Here is a 15843-nt window from a genome sequence, read left to right on the forward strand (position 1 = left end):
AATGAACTGCCTTTTTTAAAAGAAGCATTGATTCGCGAATCAGACATCAGCAGCTCGCGCACGCATGTTGGTTGCACACGCTCATTCGCGGCAGAACAGAGATCTTTCGCGTCCATGGGAAGGATTGCTGTGAGATCACGACATAAATATCACTTTAATTGACAAACTTTACGCAAAGAGATTCGAACATGAACGGAATTACTCCCTCTAATGTCAAAAGAAGAGCAAAGAAGGCAAACTCACGTAAACACCGGAGTAAGTTCAACTGTGCTTTAGTGATTCTGTATAAAATTGTTCATATATTAATATTCTTATTTAATGGAGCTGATATAATAGAAGATTATAACATTGCCACTTTTTCCCTATATAGTTTTAATGTGCAATTACTTAGTCTATCCATCTATCTATCTATCTATCTATCTATCTATCTATCTATCTGCATGCATGTCTAAGGCTTTATGTTAACAGTTTTGTTAGTTAGATTTATCATGCTGTTGAACTTGTTGAATAGCTGCTGTCAAAATATTGTATTGGGGATATTGATTCTTTACAGTTATGTGGTATTTAAATGACAAACAAAGCAGGTTAAGCAAGAGTCTTTGTGGTTTCTGGTGAGGAACTCCTGAAATTATAGTCATGTGGGAAAGAATAAATTACATTAGTTGAATTCACAATTTACATTTCAGCTGTCAAAACTAACCTCTTTGGCTAAGGAAGTGAATAACCAAACATGAGTTAGCGATCAACCCATTTCTGGGAACATTTCTGAGCTTTCTTGAGCAATTCTCTGTGGTTGCATGTTGATTAATTGTTCTGTTTTGTGCATTTTATTGCTCCAGGTGTCTTTCTTCCAGGTGAAGATCAATCAGACATGGGAGCCATGAAGAGGTTCAGTACCTTATTTTCGTCCTTCCGGGGAAAAGTCAGCAAAGACAGTGAGAAACGTCATTTTAGTATTGCTTTATAAAACACATATCTAGCTACTTAAAGAATCTGTTTTTAAGTTTTAAGTCACAAAAAAAGCATCTTTAATGAATGCACAACAAAACTTGACCATGTAAAATGTTATCTTTAGTAGTAGTCACTGACTTTATATGGCATATAAAAGTAGGTAACCTTGTCAAAACATTTCAGCATGACTCATTCTCGTCTCGTAGCGTAAGTAGGGCAAATTGCCTAAACAAATTAGCCTTTCAAACTGCTGTTTTGTGCTCGAATATTCCAATTCATGATACTTAGAAAGATTTGTAACATGTTGTTCATTTAAAATTCATTTATGAAGTCACAAGGAAGTTGACAAAGTCAGTCAAAGCACACAATTTGCATCAGTCCTTTAGTGCACGTCTTGTCTTTTCACTTACAAGCAGCAGTTATTGTTCTGTCCTTTATAGAAAGGCACATTGAAGGTTTCCATGGTGAGGCAAGTCAAGCTAGAACAAGACTTTGTGACTTAGTGGACTCCTATGGTATTCCTGTCGGCTTTGTTTGCTCTGTGTTGGGGGAGGCTGCCAAAAAGCAGGCTCAAAAGGAAATGTTAAGGAAATTCACAGAAGAGCTCCATCTTTCTCATCTCTAATTTGTTTGTACTTGTTTGTGGTTCAGTATTCCCTGTTTGATCAGCATTTCAAGTGCTCTTTCTGAAGAGCAACATTTGTAGATTGTTCAGAAATCAAACATTTATAAACAGTTGGTTTGGTAGTATATCCTCTTCACTGGATTGAAAACAGTGTCAGTTTGGTTCCAGAGCATCTGTGCTGATTTGTTTTTAAAAAGAGGTAAACATCATGGAAGCTAACGTGTGTGTGTGTGTGTGTTTTTGTAGGAACTGATAAGGAACCAGATCTACCTGCTAGCACAGAGCTCTCTTCCGTGGAAGAAAAGGCAAAGGAGCAGCGATACGCTAGTGGGCAGTTTTTCTTCGAATATCTGGTGGTGGTTCGGCCTAAAAAGACCAAAGATGGGATATATGAGCCACAGATCATCTATCAGTTCCCTAAGGTGACATACAAACCCCGTGCTCTGCATGCAGCCACATGTAGCCTTCAGAAAGTATTCAGTACTTCAGTAGCATTATTTACATTCATTTCTTAATGCTTGCATTACATTTATTGAATTAGTAAATGCTTAATTCACATTATTATGGCTTCATTAGAAAGTGCAATTGCATCTTCAGTTGTTTCTTCATCAGAACTTTTATAATATAAATCTTGCAAAAGGATTTATTGTTTATACATTTTTTTTGTTTGTTTTTAAAAATGATGAGTGTATCTATTTTAACATGTTAAACTTTTTTAATTTTAACATCAATTAAATTGATAGGTTAAGTCATGCATATATTATGCAAATATTATTTATAAAATGTATAAATTATTTGTTAGATTTTTTTTATTTTATTATTTAATATAGGCCTAGTTCTTATGAATGTGAAATAAGGTAACCAGTTATAGTAAAAATGTATAATGTTATACCCAAAACAATATAAGTAGACGTTGCCATAAGTTAAATTGGATTATTGGACGTTTATATCAGAAAAATACCATATTTTATTTGGTTCATTGCATCATGCATTATTTCACTTATAATTGCATCGTAGAAATCCTTCATTTATTATTTATTCATTATTTATACATTATATATATATGCATTTTCTGTCCCTGATGCATATTAATGTAGTCTTATTCTCCATTTGTCTTTTTCTCTTTCTACTGAGTACAGAAGGATGGAATGGTGCGATTTCAGAAGGAGGAGGAAGAGAAGACGTTAAAGGCGCTCACACTCTTTTGCTTTCCAGAGGGTGTAAACTGGGCGCCCTTAACAGAATATTCCAGGTACTGTAACCACATGCATCGTTTCTCCCAGCATGCCCTGTGGAGGCAGAAACTGTATTTTTCATTGTCTTTTTTTTCTCTATTTCACAGTGAAACATTCTCTTTCGTGCTTACAGATGTTGATGGAATGAGGAAGAATGGCTACTGTAGGAGGCTACTGGTAAGTGATGACTGGGCTCATTAGTGATACTTCCTGTTATTTATGCTCATACTCATCACTGCCCATTGCTCATTCGAATAAATCTTACACAGCAACCCACTAACAACACTAGCAACAGGGAAAGCACCACTTACCTTTTCTTCAGAAAATTTAGTTATTTTGTAATGCCTGAAAATATAAGATAAGCCGGTCAACTCTTTCCAAAGAACTCTCACTCACATGTTAAAGTGTTTTATAGTGTTTCTAAAGCTCGCTTCTCTTGTCTTTGCTCTTTTCTTAATTAGCCTGATGGGAAGGGGGCTCGTCTGCCTGAGGCCTACTGTATCATCAGTAATTTAGCCTGTTTTGGACTCTTTTCCAAGGTAAACATCATAATTTACTGCACAGTCATCTGTAACTTCCTTTGGGCTTTTATGATTTGCATTTGAGAGAATTGCCTTTTGTTTTTCTGACTTAGTATTAATTCAGAGTTTATTTTCTTTGCTAATATAAAGTCATTTACTTATCTGAAAAGGGTTGTCTAATGATTGATCTCTTTGTTGAGCTGTCCGTTTGCTGTCTGAGCTTAACACTACAGTTCTTGGAGTACATTTTGTTTGTTTGAGCTGAACTTTGTTCAGGGACTTTTTCTTTTTAGGTGAATGCTCTCTCATGACTGGAAATTAATTTGTTTGTTCAGGACAAACATCAAAGACTAATGTGATGTGACATGACTAAAGCTAATGTGATCTTAAAGAAATGGACATATTCAAAATTAGGGTGTTTGCTAAGTTGGTGACGCTTATGCTTCAAAAATATATGGTGTTATGTGTTTATTGCTCTCCCAAATAGATTGCACATACACTATAAGTATGGGGTGCTCACTAAATTACAGGGAAATATGGAGAATACTGGGAAATATTATTACAATTTAAAATAACTGTTTTATATTTACATACTTTTTAAATGTAATTTATTCCTGTGATGCAAAGCTGAATTTTCAACTTTTTTGAGATTTGTCACTATGTGTGTTAAAATGATCACTTTCCGGGTGAACATACAGGTCCATCTTTGCTAGTGTTAAAACAACACTGACAAAAGTGTTTATTATACAAACACTGTGTTAGTGTTTAATTTTAAACACTAAGGGTGTTAAAAAATCATTACTCGCAAGTATACACAATTAACACTTTATGGTGATCCCAAAACTGAAAATTCTGTCATCATGTGGTTCCACACCTACATTTACATTTACATTTATGCATTTAGCAGACGCTTTTATCCAAAGCGACTTACATTGCATTCAAGTTACAGTTTTTACATTTTATCAGCACACCTGTAGGACCTTCTGTCTTCTGAGGAACACAAAAAATAGATATTTTGAATAATCTACAGAAGAAACTGTCATACATGGCATCTGTGGAAAGGCATGAGTATAAGTAAACATTTACTGTTCACTTGTGGTTGGACTCCTCCTACCAAAAGGAATGCACATCAATGGGACGGCACATAAAATAAATAATGCAAGCATACCAAAAACTTAAATTTGATGCATTTTTTAAGAAACATTTTTAGAAGGAGATCAGACTCTTTGTTATTATTGTTTAATAATCAAAAAATTAAGCATGACAATCAATAATCTTAAAATATGCAATTATGGCTTACCCATGTCTCTGGTATGTGTCCTAACAAAGCTCTTCTCATCCCACTTAATGTACTGATGGATTCATACTCTTCAAGCACATCATCTCCTTTCGATTTTTCTGTTAAGCCAGCATGAACCATCTGTAACAATATTAAAGGAATAGTTAACTTAAAATTGTAATTCCAAACCTATACGATTCACATTTGCTGAACACAAAACGCATGTTCATGCTTTAAAAAAAAAAGATAATAAAGTGTTTAAAGTAGTTTATGCGACTCGTGTGCCATATTCCAAGACTTGTGAGGGCACAAAATCACTTTGAATGACGAACAATTTAACTCGCTCAGTGTTTTCCTTGAGAAGACCAACTTCCCTGTCCGCTCCGCATCTCCAGTGAAAGAAAATGTCTCTCTGAGAAAGGTTTAGAGCACACAACACATAAATATAGCTATTAATCAATATGTGATGTAATAAAATACAAATTTTAAATGAGGTAAAACACTTACTTCTTATGTTTCCCCTGTTAAAAGTGACTTCCGGGTCAATGCATAGCCATTCAAATGCATCTGTGAGAAACGTTTAGGCTCGTTTAGGCGCGCACAGCATAAAAATATCACCATAAAGTAATATTATTTTATTAAATGTAAACGAGGTTAAACACTTACTTTCTGTGTTTTACATGATAAAACCAATTTCTCCGCATCATGAGTGAAGGAAAATATCTCTCCGAGGAAAAGTTTAGGAGTGCACATCACACAAATATCGCTATAAATCAATATGATGTTGTGAAATACATATAAATGAGATAAAAAATTTTGTGCTCAAGACACATTTCTTATTATTATTTTCCAGTATTGAAAACAGTCGTGTTGCTTAATATTTATGTGAAATAGAAATCTTTTGTAACATTATAACTCTCTTTTGATACATTTTTGGTCAATTTTAACGTATCCTTGCTGAATAAAAGTAATTTAATCAAAAGAAATCCAGCCTTTTGAACTATACTGTATATTTTCACCTGTTATTTTCATTGAAACTGATATCCCTTTGTGATTTGATCTTTTTATTTATTTTGTTTGTTCAATCTGTCTGCTTGATGTTTTAGATCTTTGATGAGGTGGAGCAGCGCAGAAAATTCTCAATGGCAATGATTTACCCATTTATGCAGAGCCTGAGGGAATCAGCATTCCCTGCCCCTGGACACACTGTTAATATCAAAAGCTTTATTCCAGAAAGAGGCACTGAGGTAAGAACTAGTGATAAAACTACTTTTTTTTTAACATTTTGTATCTTGAGCACTGTCTGAATGGCTAGTCAGCTGAGACTAGGGTTAGAGGGACTCCATATTGTGCATGCTAAACTATTAGTCTTGACATCGTTGTCTAAACAATGACTCACAACAATTGTGGTTATTGTAAAATATGACTCAGCTGCAGTGTTAGGAAAGCCAGAAGCTGCTACACTTTCCATTTCCACTGTATTTGCAGGAGTTGAGTCAACAGCAAAACCCAAAAAAACTGGTGTTAAGTCAAGTCATCTTTAGTTATATAGTGCTTTTAACAATACAGATTGTGCCAAAGCACTTAACAGTATCAAATTGGAGGATAGAGTGTCAGTAATGTATAATGATACGATTAAACACTCAATTTTCAGTTAAAGGCATTTCATTATTGAATTCAGAGTGATTGAATTCATGTTAGCCCGTCATTTCCTATTAAACACAAAAAAATAGGAAGAGGAAATGAATTGAGGGTGTGAAATCGTGGAAGAGAATAAAAGCTGGTTTTCCATGTATTTTTCCCAGTAATTTGAAACCATAGAGTGTTAACTGCAGTACATTAAAGGAGGTGTAAAGTAATATGTCTCTAATAAACAAGCGGCAGAGCAGGCAGGCAGAGACATGCTGTCCACAAACACAAACCTTCTTAGCTCTGGCAAAACAGCAGGAAATTGAAGTGAGTGAAGTAATAGCTCAGGGGAGAGGGTCAAAGATGAGCTGTTTTATGCAGGTATGTCTTCATGCTTTGTACTAACTTGACTTAGTTCTGCTTGAACTTCTCCTTCAGAACATTTTCTATGAAACATTCCAATCAAGTGATCTGAACATACCTCACATTAACTGTCAATCCATCTACCTACTTACTTACCTACCTTACTTACCTACCTACCTAATTTAAGGTACTCAATTTAAAGTTGAGAAAAGTTATGTCAGATAAATTTCTAAAGAAAAATACTTAACTACAGGTTCATTTATCAGAACTGGCGAAATGGCTATATGACTATATGACAAAAGAGAGCATTACATTTAGGCTAAAAACATCAAACATGAATACATTACACTAAATACAACTAATAAAACTAAAGAATAAACCCAATTTATATTACTGTATGGAAAATATAGGGAACATTAAACATTATTTACCAACGATTCAAATGATTCACAATATGTCACCTTATGCTCTAGCATTTGTTATGAGCTTTTTTTTTTTTGGATTGTATCATGATAAGTTGATGTGTCTTGTCTTGTGTTAATGTGTTTTTCCTATATATGCACCAAACATTGTGGAAACAAATTTCCTCCCCGAGGACAAATAAATTATCTGTCTGCTTCTAGTTAGTTATACCCAAACTGTTTTTTTTTTTTTTTTAAATAATAAAATATGTACTGTACCTATAATAAAGTATCTTTATGTCTCTCTGTAGATCATCAGTTTGACTCGTCCGACAGACTCCTGGCTGGAGCATGTAGATTTCCGCACATTGTTCAAATGCCTGTCAGATGAGGAGGTGCTCCAAGTGTTTGCTGCTGCTGTGCTAGAGCGGAGGATCATCTTCATCGCTGATGAGCTTGGGTACTAATTCGGACGCACATGCACACACACAAGTGTTAGGTTTTGCTTTGATTTATATCCATATGTATAACCCATATTAATCAAACCCATACCATCTCTGCAGGACGTTGTCTCAGGTGATTCACGCAGTGACTGTTCTCCTGTATCCATTCATCTGGCAGCACACGCTCATTTCCATCGTTCCCGAGATTCTAATCGATGTCGTCATGGCACCCACACCGTACCTGCTGGGTGTCCAGAAAAGTCTCGCAGATCAGGCCACTGACCAGACCGAGGTGAGTGACCAGACTCGTGACACTGTTAAAATATCGCAAGCAATTTACATTTCAAATGCTGTTGGCTGACATCTAAATTCATCTACTCACCCAGCTGCTTGTTGTTGACTTGTCAGAAGGCAGGAAGGAGACATTTATCAAGAGTGTAAGTTCACGTTTAAATCATAGAGAGCATCTTTTAAATTGTTGCCTTGAAAAGTGACGGATGGATATAGTGTGGGTGACTGTGGTTGAAATGTTTCTCCAAACAGATGGGAGATGAGGACACAATCTTACCTCACAAACTCAAAGATGAAATCAAGCAGGCCCTCAGTACCAAAAATGAGAATTCAAGTAAGCAGCATTTTTACTTCATATTTAGTGGAGTTGTTTTAATCAATTTTCTCATTGCTCATAAGTAGTGTTAAATATTTGAACAAACCCCAAATAAGGCCCAGATATACTTTGTTTTCCAACTTCAGTTCCATTTTGCGCACAGTTGACTGTACAGTGCGGATGGATGCAGCTGGTGAATGTACACTATGTAGTGATGCTATCTTTTTAAGCTCTCAATCACTCGCATTTGCAATGGAAAGACTGGATCATTTTACTGACTTCATCTTTGAATCTCGTTGAGCCAAGTAAACTAATTTTTAGTCATGTCATTTTGTTCATTTGAGGGAGTGTTATATTTTCAATAACCAAATTCTACATACACAATCTTTGATGATATTTTGTATTAGGAAATCATTGTAAAGCAGCCAAGGATAAATGATAACAAAAAAAAAAAAAGTATAATTATTTTTCCCCGAGTCTTTCATTCATTTGTCATTTGACGCAACAAACAAATCACCATTTCGTGGATGTTTTATTTAAATGCTGGCATGTGTCTTTGTTCTATATCGTTGGTGCTATGAACATGAATGATCAAAAAGTGTGTTGCCAGATTTCACTAGAAAACCTAGCATCTGATTCTAACAAAATAGCTGAAAAATAAGTTACTTGGCACTAGCCACTGCAAAAAAGCCAAAATTATACAAAATATGCAGCTCAAAAATGCAATCCACAATTGGTAATATTTACAAGAGATATTATGAAAAATAACAATAATTTAAAAAAGTATACTAAGCAGACATGGCAACACTGCATGCGCTGTGATACAACCATAAACAAAACACAGTGCCTCTGTCAATATTAGAAATTTCTGGACATATTATGTGTCTTTATTCGCTAATATTACTTTTTGAAAATACACACTAAACTGTTGTCGTTAATGTTTCACGTTCATAGCTGCAAAACACCATGACATCGCTATGTAAATAATTGCAGTTGTACCCTAGAAACAGCAAAAAATTTTATTTTTTCAGAACAATAGCAGAAATTTAAAAATCTAGTTTATTCAGATCAAGTATTTAAAAGTAGTAATAACCCATGTATTTATATAATTTATCATCACTTCAGGTCTTGAGGAGTTGAACCGGGTGGTCCCAGAAGCTTTCCTGCCATTCTTTATCAAGACTGTCGGTCACTTCGCTAAGTACATTGTGCGGGGCGAGTTCCAGCGAACTAATTTCTGTAAAACAATAGAATCCAAGAACACAAGACGGTTTGTGAAGAAATTTGTACAGACGCAGATGTTCGATCTCTTCGTTCAGGAAATGGAACAGAGACCTGCCTCTCAGGACGGCACAGGTGAGACACGCACACTTTGACCTTACAATAAAATTTATATTCATCACATTGAATCTCCAAATTAATGTAGAAACAACATAAAGATAAATAAATCTTTTTATGAAGGCAAGCATCACCAATACTGATGTCTCTGTTAAATGGATTTTCTTTTGTTTAATTATGTTTAATTTAAGTGAGCTTAAAACAACCCATTATAATAAATGTCACAATTAGAGGTGTCTTTAATAGTGTCATATTAAGACTTGTACTTTGATTTACTTTTGCATAAGAAGAGAATAGAAAAATATGTCTTGAATAGTAATAAAAAATAAAGTAGTAATAAAACATATAGTTAATATTGTTTCTCTTTTTCCAGGGTTTTTTGACAAAAAGATTGCTGAATACTACAAAAAGATGAGGGAGAAAGCCAAGAAACACTAGTGGAAGCACTCGCCAAAGTAGCTGGTTGTAAATCTTGTGTGAAATAAATCAGTCAGTAGTAAATAATTTTAAGGAATGTAGATAGAATTAAATGTCAGATTATTTTTTATTTATGTTGTCGTGTTTAGTTGTCATACTTTTACTGCTGTTTGTCATTTGTGTCAGGGTCTTGTTGGGGATTATGGGTAACTGTATTGTGATAAGCTGCTGTATTTAATGCATGTAAGGCTTATTTTGACCAGAAGGTTCAATGTCACAGAAACTGAGCCATTGGAAACATGCTGAATTCAAAAATAAAACAGATTCAGTGAATGAAATGAAATAAAAAAAATAAATTTCATCTCCATATTTCAAGAATGATTGTAAATGCACTGAAATATGTCAAACTATTTAACATGTTTCTTTTCAAATTAAAAGGAAAAACTTACTAAAAGTAGTGTGATACTGTATTGACTTGGCTTGTGTAAAATATTTGTACATAGCTAGACTCTCTCTCGATATTCTCAGAATAATGCATTACAGCGTACAGAAGCTTCTCTTGAATGTGAAAAGTTTCTCCGGGAATGCTCAAGTTTGTGAAGCAGAGTCCACTGAATTTGACTGCAGTGCTCGATGTCAGACACACAGTGGCAATGTCTCTCACATGGCACCAGCCAGCAGAGGTGAGCGTTCTCCATGCTGCATGTGCTCTCTCTCTTCATAGTGAGGATAGTCGTAGAGATGGTTACTCTGAAGAACAGGTTGAACCCGCAGAGTGATTTTCTGGAACAAAAGAGGTTTAGTCAAACAGGTGGCAAACTGCATGCAAATTGTATTTTATGCACATACTAAGAATAGATAAAAATATGTCGAATTTTACATTATACGGTAAATAGTGATTAATTCGTTCATGAACCACCACAGTAACAGATCATACCTGGAAATCACGTATGTACGTGAGGAAGAAGCAGATGAAGGAGAATGCCAGAGACCACTCAGCTGCAGCGCTGACCTGGTGTGCTAGAAAACCCTAAAATACAGTACAGTTCAACTTTACATCTTTACGCACCCATTAATAATGCTGCAGAACTGTAGTTTTAGACAAGCAGCTACCAGCAGTTTCAGAAACGGCAATATGTGATCCTGAAGCAGGTAGGGGCCACATCACCTCTCATAAATATGATTATTTTGCATTTTTGTATTCGATTTTTGGTAAATTTAAAATCATGTATTTTTATAATTATTTTATTATTGTAACATTTGTTACAAAAGATTCTATTTCAAACAAATGATCCATGTCAAATAAATCTCTTTTGAACTTTCTATTTATCAAAGAATCTTGACAGAAATGTTTGCCCAAAATATTAAGCAGCAAAAACTGTTTTAACATTAATAATAATAAGATCCATTATAAATAACAGCCCCAATAATAATTGAGCAGCAAATCAGTATATTTGAATGATTTCTGAAGGATCATGTGTCACTGAAGACTGGACTAATGATGCTGAAAATTCAGCTTTGCATCTCAGGAATAAATTACATCTTAAAATATATTAACATAGAAAATAGTTATTATAAATTGTAATAATATTTCACAATATTAGTGTATTTTATATAAAATAAATGCAGCCATGGTGAACATAAGAGACTTCTTTCAAAAACAGTATTTCCATCAGAATTATTATCCTCATACCCAACCTTAACACACTACATAACACTAACCTAATGTAATTTTTCCTAAAATAAAACTTATGTATTATTATTATATATTATTGCTATATTATATTAAACCAGTGTATTTCCATGAAAGTTGAACTTTCATTATATTATACCTTCACAAATGCAGTTACAGTACATATACCCAAAAACGAAAAAAGAAAGAAAATGAAGTGCACTGAGATGGGGGATTTACTATTCCTCAGAGCGCCTTCTCTTGTACACTGCATATTTTGGCAACTATAGTAAGTCATTTGCATGCAGAAAATTTGCATATAGGTGCAGAATGTATGTAGGTACTAATGGTTGAAATATTAAAAGACATTGTACAGTAACTTCAAATCAAGCGTATCATCTGTCTTACTCTCTCTCCGGGCTGCCAGTGTAACTTATTAGCTACATCCACGCCAGGCAGGTCATCATACATTAACACAGAGGATATGAAAACTGACACATTCAGTCAAAGAAGCAGAACAGGTATAAGAGTACTGACACAACCGGACTATAAGGAATATAGAGAATCATTACAAACTGGGCATATATTGAGAAAAAGGATACGTGTAATGATGCTAATGAGCGACCACATTCCCACAGCCATACGCGCCCACAGAATATCCCTGCCGTGGAAACGCGGCTGCATGCGATACGACATGCCCGTCTGGACCAGGATATACAACGTCCCAGGACCAAAGGTCAGGCCTGCTCCCAAAAGGTGGATGGATGTCATATCTGTTTTCTGGAGGAATATAAAAACAGTTTCAGAGAACTGATATTAAACACTCAGATCAGAGAATGAAACTGCGGGCGTCACCTGAAAGTTGGCCACAACACACATCCCGACAGTGCTGGCGATTCCCATCATGAGGCCTGTATAGTTCAGCAGCTGTAAGCCCGACTCAGAGGCTGAAATCAAAGCCTGAACTTGTTTATGTCGAACATACATGGTGCCCAACCCTGCAAACACACATACAGGAGAGCAGGGATGAATCAGTCTTCTATCTTCCCAAAATAATCACAGACAATATATATATATACAAATTATATTATAAAGAACAACTGTGGTAACATCTCCAAGATGCTTCAAGAGACCTCCCTACAAAACTACCTGAAAAACTAAGTGCACCTAGGGCAAAAGCTGCTTCAACACAAAGGATGGTCACACCAAATGTTGATTTATTAATAAAAGCTAATTGATCAAATCTATTCATGACATTTTTGACAGCATCCTCATTCTACAGCATTTTTACATAAGTGCGTCAAACTTTTAACAGTACTGTAGCTTTGCAGGTAGGTTTCTTGAAGCATGCTGAAGTTGTCGTCTCAGTTTGATCTGTTTCTTCATGTCATTCCAGATCAGATCTCTGTGTGGAGCACTGGCAACAAAAATCTCACTGGATTATTACAATTAATGGCAAAATGAATGTTTGGAAATGTAAACTGATATTTCCTACTGACACACTACAGCAAAAGAGCTGGTGAAAATACTAGTGTTCAAATCATTTTGGCCACCACTGTGTGTGTGTATATATATATATATATATATATATATATATATATATATATATACACATACATACATATACACAAAATTATTATTATTATTCATTTATTTTTGGTGACAATAACTTTTTTGTGTCAATACTTCAAAGTTACACGTTTATATGAGTGTTGCTTTTGGTCTCATTTGGCGGCGAAAATCTTTTTTTTTTATTATTATTATTATTATTATTTAATTATACATTTATCATTCACTACTGTTACAAAGCATGGATGTGATGAACATAAAATCTGCCTTTATAAATTCTAGTTAATTTATATCTAACTCAATTATGTTATAAATTACTTTTAGTACATCAAAGATGTTTGAGGCAAAATTTCAAAGGTTCAGGTTTAGCATTTTCCGAATAAACGAGTAAAAACCAATAAGTATTAAACTATGCTCTCCCTTACACCACACACACTCATAAGACAATAGTGCTATAAAATTAGCTACAGTATAAAAGACATTATATAATGATATATCGTTATTTCATTTATATATTTGACAGATGCTATTAACCAAAGTGAAAGTGCATTCAAAGCACACATTTATCAATACGTGTTGCTTTGGAATTGATTTCACAATCTTTTCTTTTTAGCACCATGCTCCGAAACCCTAGGTTGCTGTTCACATTTGCATTTTTGCGGTGTCAACAATTATGAGTAGATAAACACAAAACCACATTTGGTTTTCAACCGCTGAAAACTGGTCAAATTGGCCACATTGAGATCTCTGTATCTCTGGAACCCAACCATACAGGGCCTTAAAAATGAATATACCAAAAGAAAAGTTTGTTAATAATTAGAATCTAAAAGAATATTGAAATATCTTTAGCACATCTTGAGGGCATGTTTAATTTGGGAAGATGATATATATGGCACTCAGACAGGTATGCTCCAGGCAATTGTTTTGATAGAGGGAAACAAGATACATTTCTAGTAATATTCTTCAGACATTCTCTTTAAACGGAAAACTATCAGCTGTATGCAAAGTGACCCTCGTTTGAAAATGTGTTCAATTTAACAATTTATTCATGGGGCCACAATGAAATCCCCATATAGGGCCTTAAAGAGGAGTTTGTTAAGAAACTAAATCTAAAAGAATATCATAAGATATACTTATTGAGTTGCAGCTATGCAAACTTTGAACGGTCACAAATGGCGTCTAATGCAGGAGTCAACAGATTTTGCTAACAGATCTACCAATCTCTGTGTAAAAGTAACATTATTCTAAAGTCATTTTTACTCCAAATTTTTGGCTCCAAATCTCAGGTGAAAATTGTCATTTTGTCCAAAACAGTGGATTACTCAGTAAATATTCATACATGGCATTTAACGTGTTGTCTTTCTTCTTCATTTATGTGTCTCTTTCACCAGAAATCAAAAATAGCTGGGGACGTCTGGTTGGGTTGACTTGACATGCAATGACCCAAAACTATGCACTAAACAGCATTGGCTTTTCAAATTCATTTTAAAACTAAAATAAACCAGCGAGTTTGAAATAGAATACACAACTCAAAAGAAAAAAAAAATGCAGTTTTACCTAAGAAAGCTGAGATCGACAGCATGAAGCCAAACACACAGCGTTCGGGAACCTCAGTGCCCGTGTCACTACAAAAAAATAATAATAATAAATGCACATTTTGACAGACGACAGAAATAAAACAAAGTACAATTTGGAAGCAGTCGACTAAAGCTGAAAAATAAAGATGCTATTTCACAGAATATCCCTGATCTACAGCCATCAAAGTGATATTACATTAAAAAAAAAATGCAAGATTTATTTTCACCTCGTACATTCCAAATATTCATGCAACAAGGTCTCCATTCATAAAATGGTTCTCAAAGCCTAAAATGATGCACGACTTCTCATGGACATCTAGTACAAATGAAACTGGAAACCATACCTTATGTATGGAACGAGTAGGTCGGCATGGCCCAACGCGACTGCTGTGGCATAAGAGACGAGGAATGTAGCAGATGACCAGATAACCAGAGCCACCGGGAGAGCACAAAGACCCCGCTGAAACCACCACATGCTGCCTCCCTCACATACAGACATTCACTCACAGAGATCACCAGCATCAAGAACAATCAGTATACAACATACGACAGACAGAAAGTTATACATAGTTATACGCACATCAAAACTGAACAAACAAGACTCAGAACGCCCTCATGCAAACAGAAATAAGGGGACATCAGGTCAGCTGAGACTCGGCATCGCCAAATCAAATGGACATCAACATCGTCTGGTGAAGCTCAATTAGTCACACACAAATTAATGTTCACAAACACAGAAATATAAAGAGATAGATCAGAGGTGGTTACAGTGGGTTAGTGCCTCTAAAATCTGAATGATCGCATGTGGTTTTTGTGATGCTCTCCCTAAAGTCCTGTGACCAAAGTCAGCTGACACTCATTCAGCGTGATTTCACTTTCTGCGCTCACAAAATGTAAAACTCGCTCTCTCACACACACACACACACACACACACACACACACACACACACACAGTGTCCTCTGCACACGGTGGCTTACATATTAGGATGAATTTCATGGAAATAAACAATAACATGTCCAAAACATAAAGATAAAAATAAGATATTATATTTTGCGCAAACAAAATGAAGGACCATAACATTCTTTTGCATTTTCATGGCAATTTAACAATAAACATTAAAAATATATAATGTACTTTTTAACTATAAAAACAAATTTAATAATAAAAAAAAAGGTTTCACAGTGAACAGATTTAAGCGGATTCTACACAATCTGA

At 35.0% G+C, this 15843-nt stretch overlaps 2 protein-coding genes across 2 annotated transcripts; one reads left to right on the top strand and one right to left on the bottom strand.

Annotated features, from left to right (window-relative positions):
* Window positions 1-51: 51 nt before the first annotated feature.
* On the top strand, window positions 52-10257 carry dennd2da (DENN/MADD domain containing 2Da). Its single transcript, XM_058785199.1, has 13 exons — window positions 52-255; window positions 840-935; window positions 1823-1998; window positions 2716-2828; window positions 2919-2988; window positions 3273-3350; window positions 5718-5858; window positions 7316-7464; window positions 7568-7739; window positions 7834-7884; window positions 7991-8072; window positions 9180-9410; window positions 9766-10257. Exons 1-13 carry the CDS (start codon window positions 189-191, stop codon window positions 9828-9830), a joined length of 1491 nt encoding a protein of 496 aa, XP_058641182.1. The 5' UTR covers window positions 52-188; the 3' UTR covers window positions 9831-10257.
* A 186-nt stretch (window positions 10258-10443) lies between these two features.
* On the bottom strand, window positions 10444-15702 carry LOC131545952 (DNA damage-regulated autophagy modulator protein 2). Its single transcript, XM_058785206.1, has 7 exons — window positions 14972-15702; window positions 14608-14675; window positions 12337-12479; window positions 12084-12261; window positions 11890-11972; window positions 10747-10839; window positions 10444-10592 (listed from the first exon to the last, which is right to left on the bottom strand). Exons 1-7 carry the CDS (start codon window positions 15124-15126, stop codon window positions 10470-10472), a joined length of 843 nt encoding a protein of 280 aa, XP_058641189.1. The 5' UTR covers window positions 15127-15702; the 3' UTR covers window positions 10444-10469.
* Window positions 15703-15843: the final 141 nt, after the last annotated feature.

This window comes from Onychostoma macrolepis, chromosome 08, assembly GCF_012432095.1.
Source record: "Onychostoma macrolepis isolate SWU-2019 chromosome 08, ASM1243209v1, whole genome shotgun sequence".
NCBI lineage: Eukaryota > Metazoa > Chordata > Actinopteri > Cypriniformes > Cyprinidae > Onychostoma > Onychostoma macrolepis.

Bases quoted from the DNA above. Each gene is read 5' to 3' on its own strand.
- LOC131545952 (XM_058785206.1), bottom strand. From the start codon at position 15,126: ATGTCTGTATGTGAGGGAGGCAGCATGTGGTGGTTTCAGCGGGGTCTT. The intron at 10,840-11,889 runs GTAAGACAGATG...ACTGTATTTTAG, and splicing joins ACTGGCAGCCCGGAGAGAGA to GGTTTTCTAGCACACCAGGT. The intron at 10,593-10,746 runs GTATGATCTGTT...CTTTTGTTCCAG, and splicing joins CGTACATACGTGATTTCCAG to AAAATCACTCTGCGGGTTCA.
- dennd2da (XM_058785199.1), top strand. From the start codon at position 189: ATGAACGGAATTACTCCCTCTAATGTCAAAAGAAGAGCAAAGAAGGCA. The intron at 256-839 runs GTAAGTTCAACT...TTATTGCTCCAG, and splicing joins AAACTCACGTAAACACCGGA to GTGTCTTTCTTCCAGGTGAA. The intron at 5,859-7,315 runs GTAAGAACTAGT...GTCTCTCTGTAG, and splicing joins TTCCAGAAAGAGGCACTGAG to ATCATCAGTTTGACTCGTCC.